The sequence below is a fragment of the Seriola lalandi genome, unplaced genomic scaffold (genome assembly GCF_002814215.2).
Source record: "Seriola lalandi dorsalis isolate HSWRI2012SDOR001 ecotype SW California unplaced genomic scaffold, Sedor1 jcf7180002053816, whole genome shotgun sequence".
Classification (NCBI taxonomy): Eukaryota; Metazoa; Chordata; class Actinopteri; order Carangiformes; family Carangidae; genus Seriola; species Seriola lalandi.
Window position 1 is genome coordinate 16302 of NW_019524369.1, and position 6464 is coordinate 22765.

A 6464-nucleotide genomic window follows, 5' to 3' on the forward strand; every position below is an offset into this window, starting at 1 on the left:
GCTCTTGTTCAAACACTGGGCTACATGCAGGTCAATCAGCACGTTTTACAAAAACAGCCAAGTGTACACAAACTGTAGGCTGATTAAGCATTACACTGACTTTTGGCAAAAAGTTCTTAATCTTATCATTCTGCTGTATTGGTCCAGAAATTTGCTGTGGGGCACAATGACACTATGGACAGAGCAAGTTCACCTTGCTTGCTCTCCAAAGAATTGTAATGGACCAAACACTGAGCATATGTTTAAACATGTTTTGAGTCTTATTATGAAATAGAAGTTAATATGTCAGAGCCTCCTGGCCAAAAGTCAGTTGTTAGCTTTAATGTAATGCAAAGTGATTGCCAGTCACGTCTGCAAGGCCATGGGACAAGAACAGCTGAGTAGACTGATCCACATCACAACTTACACTATGCATGGGGACCTGCTTAACTGTTCTTACTCAAATAATGCACTGAAGATATACGTTGACATCAGCCATAGCATCAGTGCTGAAACAAATATTTATTCCTCAACATAACTCACACTCACTAAATTTACTATTTCATATCTGAGATCTAGTACCAGCAGGTGTTACACCCCCGGCCCCACATTGCAGAGTGGTTTCAATATGTCTTGGCTTTGCACTGCAGCTGCCCTCATTCCTTAAGACCAGATCTACTCCTACAGTCAGCCTCCCCTAATCTGGAGATCAGTGTCTGGAACGGGCAGGCATACCCGGCCCTGACCCTGTTGATAGTGTGAGAGGCTGAATACACAGCATACATGGTTTTGGTTAGCCTTCCGCTTTCAGTAGTACTTAAAGATATAAAAAAATGTTTATCCTGAGATATATCTTTTACTGTATTAGATTTATGTTTTATGAGTAGTATCATTAGATGTTCATGTGTTATAATTCTGACAATATCCTATTCAATATTCCATCTTGAGCAACATTTAGCATTAAGTGTGATTGTTTGATCTTGATGCTAATAACAAAGCCTAAAGCAACAGCTTCACAGCTTAATCAATTCAACACAAATGGGGCCAGCAGGGGAGCCCATTCCACCAGCTCTCAAAAACACACCATTCCTTACATGAGATGGTTATGCAACTAATTAACCACTTAAGATGCTGTGTTCTATGGCCACTTCTCCATTATACAAGGTGTTAAAGAGGCTGTAATAGACCTCTTATTCACTGAAACATAGTTCCTTAGCTATGTACTGCAATTTTGAAAACCGTACATAACGGACAGATTTGGCCTCTACATTCTTCAGTTTTGAGTGTCAAGGGACAGACTCTCAGGTCATAAAAACACACGAGAATTTATACTTCAAATTGAGTAGGGAGAAACTCCTAAAATTTATAAGAACACTTAAAATTGTAAAGTAGGTTAATGACTAAATAATTATTTTCCCTACTATGAATATGTTATTAGGTTGTGACATATAGAGCAGATGATAAAAACTGTCCATGGTTGATTTTATGCAGCTCAATGATAAAATAATGGCAAAATTACAAGAGTATAGGGAAGAAAATATTACATAAACTTGGTTTCATTACACTTTACATCATAGATATAATGACTGTCCCATACATTACTCAAAACAATGTGACAAACCTATCCATTTATGAAGTAAATAAAAACATACAATGTATGACTGTTTGAATAGCCTTTATTTGAAATTATTCACATTTCATCTCTCCCTCCATACAAATCAGTTGGAGCTGATTTTCAATAAGCCCTGACCCCCAAAATTAGGAGACACTTGTTTGCCCAACACAAAGAAAGTTAGACTTCCTTTTTGGGAGGGAAATACAAAACAAAACTGATGCCTGCAGTGAAAAACCCTACTTTACATGTCTTAATGTAATCATCTTCTATTCCCCCAACTTAAAAAATAGGCTACATAGTAAATTTTCTTATTTACAAAAGATAAAAAAAGTGAAATCAAAATGGATGTTTTTCAATCCTGCTGCAGCTCTGAAGTGAGTGAGTAACCAATCAAACCATTTAATACCATTCCCTTGCTTAACACACTTGTTTTAGGGTCAAAAACACCCTACCATTTCCTAGCTTTGCCGTTCTTTTTGGTTCCTCTTAAAAGCTTTTGTTGAAAAAAAAAAAAAAAGAGTTGAAAAAAAAAAAAAGCTTTATATGTAATGCATTACGGTTATCAAAAACCTTGGAGGTGTTTTAACCAATAACTCTCCACAGGAGGTAATACTGGAGGCTCAGATGTCCATCTCAAACTGGTTGTCATCTGTTGAAAAGGGACAGAGGAGAGGAGATAAGATTAAAAAGGGGAAACATCTGACATCAGATTACAGTTAACATTTGTTGTTTGTACCTAAAACACAACCATGCCTAATTGAACTACAGAGAAGGGGACAAACTACAGCCCTTATCAATACATTCACAACTGGCAAGATAAAACAAAATACTTGAGTAAAAAGGGTGTAACTCGCAAATCCAATCCCCATGACATGTCCTGTGTCATTACTGACCAAGATAAGAGATGGAAAAAGGGGTCAACCCTAATCCCCATGGTCTTTCCCCTGACAGGAGGATATTTGCTATCTATTGATATCTTAACCTCTCAGTCAGAACAAATTTAACAGCTGACACTATCAGCTGGACAGATAAAGAAAGCCTCATCATCATGTGCAATACGTAAGATACAGTGATTGACTAATAAAAGACTGGCCTAGTTTTAAAGACTTAACACTTGATGATATTGAGTGAGCACTCCTGTCCCAGTACTATACACAACACGACTGCTGTGCTGCAAAAATATAGCTATGGCAATGCAGGGACAAATGCTACACGTATATGCTGTATTAGCACATGCTGACGACTCAACAAACTGAAGTGTCATATTGGGGACAAAAGGTTGAAAGTTCATGAAAACACCACTAAGCTAAAAAAGTAAAGCATACTATTCATAAGGAAATTGATGCATGTAGTTGTTTTCTTGGATAAGACTACAAAATTGAGCCTTGTGGGGGATATTTTGATTTTGGTTTATATGTACGGTATTGTTTACCTGCAATGTCCTTCTCTTCCTCCTCGGCCTCCTCTTTGAGATCCTGCAATTTCCCCATGGGGTGTGTAGCAGGTACTGTTACCCCCGGGATCTGGGGCAGACAGCATGGGGGGGTCCGGGCAAGAGGGGAGTTTCGACAATCCAACAGAAACTTCCTGTCATAGATGATGCGGGTGCCTGTGTTTAAAAAAGAGACAAAGAAAAAAAAAAAAAAAAAAGATTGTTTGGCCTGATGTAAAACAAACTCTCACTTCCTGAAAAAAAAGTGAAGTAAATGCTATAGAAACAAACTTCAGACCAAATTCTAGACTTTTACAGGATCAAATGATAGCCTCATTGTTACTGGAGCACCTTTGTATCACGTCAAGGTGCACATTTGGGGAGCTAAGTGTTATTATCATGCACCGGAGGGGATTTAAATGGAAAGAGAGTTCTGCAAGTGCGCAGAGGGGAGGGATGAGGACTGCCACTGCAGCAAGTTCTAGGAAATCAGAGAACAAAACATTCTCTCTTTGAACCAAGAGGCCTTGAGATTAAAGCCATATTTCCATTCCCTGACCGAGATAAAGATTTAACATTGATGCAACATGCCTTGGTATGTATCCAAGGATGGCTTTCCTCTGGTTTTCTTGCAGCTGTGACATGATTTAAGCTTAAAGCTCCACACAAACATAAGTTTGCCACATCTAATGTTTACTTGGCATGTCTCATGTCTGTCATCATTTAGACAGTGTCATAAAAAAGGGTGTGATATTAAAGTTTGACCAGGATATGCTGAGCCAAGGTGTGGTCTGCTGCTTACAGAATTTTTTTTACTGGACTTCGAACCATTCTGTACAGTATCAGTTCACCCTCTGTATGAGGAAAACATGTTATGTAATAACTGAGCGGTGAGCAGTTTAGCCTGTGCAAAGGGAAGTAAAGCAGAGGGGGACGAGAGAAAGAACTGGGGCGAGGGAAGGGGGCTGGAATGCAAGCTATAGCTCAAGCAATGCACTGGCAGGCAGCATAACTGTGTGGGGCAATTACGGAAAAAAAGGGTGGTCAGTCCAGCAACACGTTAAGACCTCAGTAGAGTATAATGTGTTGCGCATAAAGTTGAATACAAGTCAAAACTTTGTGTTGCAACTTTCTAGATTGTCTTTACCAGTTGCCCTTAAGTTTTGGTGCAAAAAAATATTGTTCATATTCCCCATGCATTAGAGCTTCCCTCTCCCTCCTCCTCTTAGCTTGTACAGAATGTTCCCTACTGTTCCTGAAATGCAAAGCAGAGAGACGCAGGGATAGGACAGCCTCTAGCTCCTCCACCACTGCTGAGGCCAATCACTTGGCTGTTCTGGCAGCTGGAAACATACACCCTCTTCAAATCACAAGTCACAAGTCACGGGTTAGACAGCTCTTGTTGTCTTTGGACACCAGTGTTTTTGATGCAACAACAAGCGACTGCTTGCTTAGACCTATGCGTCTGTGAAAGGTTATGTTATTTCTAAAGTGTATGCCAATATTCATATTTTATGCAAGTGAAATGTCCCATTAAAACCTGGCATTAAAATTGTGCTTGACCACATGGAAGTACAGGTATAAATGTGATCATTAAAATCATATCTAGACACAATCTGGATATGAGATGCATTTTAATGCCAGGTGTAAATTGAGTTAAAGTTACTACTATTGTTCTACTAACAGCAATGAACAGATATACATGTCTGTGTTATTGTGCAGAATTTGATTTGATAATGGTTTCAAATTAGAAATGTAAAAAAAATAAAAAATGATTAGGTTAAAAGTAGCCTACGTCTTTATATCATTGTTTGTGCCACAAAAATTGTTCATTTTGCCAAGACAACAAACGACAGCGAACTTGTTGACATCATGACGGCTGCCCCAACTGTCGCTGTGCAGAATGCCAACAACAACCTTATCCTTTCTATGGTTCAAATTTGTTTACATTTTAACATTGTTTTTTTTTTTTGTGCTAGGGCGAGCGAAGTAATGTTTTAAAATCCGATTTTTCTATCATCCGTTTTAGGTATTTGTTTATTGTTTGCAGCTTCTCGCGAGAGCTTGTTGTTGAGCTGTGGGTATCTGCACGTATGCGCAAACACTCAGTTACAGTTTCTGAAGGTGGTTAACTTGTCCTGGCAAGTTCTGTGGTGTGAATGCAATTCAGAAAAAAAGAAAACAAAAAAGTACACTAAACATGAAACAGTACATTATCGTGAGAAAAAACGTAGCACTCTTAAAAGTTTCCTTACCTCCTGGCGTGGTGGAGAAGAGGGTCCCACCGGGTGTCTGGCTGTAACAGTCGGGTAGCTGGGACCAGTCCTTCAGGGTGAGCACCCTGGTGGGGATGGGGCAGCTTTTAACTTGATTTGTGCCGGTCGACATGTTAACTTCTGTGTAGCTGCTGCAGACGGAGGGGGACAAGTGTTTTTAAAAACCCTCAAACTCTCGATTTGATGCTCGCTCACAACCTTGTACTAAGACAAAAGATTTCAAAGTTGTTGGCCTTTTAAAACTAACAGTTCCCAAAGTAAAAGTTGTAAAACTTTTAACTTGTAAGCTGAGAGTTAAGACAAACTCCGTGGTGTCCGTCGCTACGAGCAGCTACCCAATGCTACCATGTGCTGTATTTGTAGCACAGCTGCAACAGCCACTCGTGATGTTTTTGTGCAGCAGCTCTGAGCCACGTGGGGCAACGGTTATGTGGTGGTGCGATTATTTTCTTGTAAAAGACGGTCCGTGGGGACGGTGATAACAATGTAGTAAGAAAAAAATTGTTTACCAAATATTGATTGTGTGACCAGAGCAGAAAACGTTTTCAAGACTCAACTGAATACGTGAATGATTTGTTAGTATACCGGATAAAGTAATAAGAAGTTTGAGACCAAGACACAACAATTGATTTATTTAGGTAGTTATAGGGTTTTGCTCTAAAACCTGTATAAAACCATAAAATTAGAACAAGTAGAACACAAGGATATACAGAGTAAAGCCGCTTTTTTCATTGATTAATTATAGATTATTTTCTGAGTTAATCAGTCTGTCAAGTTTCATAAAGTATTGAAAAATGACTAATTTCCCGAAGCCCAAAATTTTTCAAATGTTTTGTTTTGTTCCGAGCAATAGTCCACATCCCAGAAATGTTCAATTTGTTATCCTGTATGAAACTTAAAAGCATTAAATTCTCACGTTTGAGAAGCTGCAACCAGCAAATATTTGGCATTTGGCATTCAACCCTCATTCTCACATTTATCCACAACTACCATGAGCTTTTTGCAGGGTTTCCAAGTCCTCAGAATATGCTTCAGTTGCCTGTTAAAAAGTGAAGATGTGACACCAGACTGTGTCATTCTCACCAAACTGAAATCCGCTTCAGCCCTCTATGTAACACACAGGCGTTCTTTGGATTAAGGTGAAATGAATAGCCATGAAATG

At 39.1% G+C, this 6464-nt stretch overlaps 1 protein-coding gene across 1 annotated transcript; it reads right to left on the reverse strand.

The window, feature by feature from the left end:
• Positions 1-1637: 1637 nt before the first annotated feature.
• Positions 1638-5674, reverse strand: eif4ebp3l (eukaryotic translation initiation factor 4E binding protein 3, like). The gene is made up of 3 exons (XM_023401894.2): positions 5282-5674; positions 3027-3203; positions 1638-2243 (listed from the first exon to the last, which is right to left on the reverse strand). The coding sequence occupies exons 1-3, from the start codon at positions 5412-5414 to the stop codon at positions 2215-2217; spliced, it is 339 nt and encodes a 112-aa protein (XP_023257662.1). The 5' UTR covers positions 5415-5674; the 3' UTR covers positions 1638-2214.
• Positions 5675-6464: the final 790 nt, after the last annotated feature.

Coding starts and splice junctions, on each gene's coding strand:
- eif4ebp3l (XM_023401894.2), bottom strand. CDS start 5,414: ATGTCGACCGGCACAAATCAAGTTAAAAGCTGCCCCATCCCCACCAGG. Junction 3,204..5,281: donor CTTCTCCACCACGCCAGGAG/GTAAGGAAACTT, acceptor TTTTAAACACAG/GCACCCGCATCATCTATGAC. Junction 2,244..3,026: donor GGAAGAGAAGGACATTGCAG/GTAAACAATACC, acceptor CCTTTTCAACAG/ATGACAACCAGTTTGAGATG.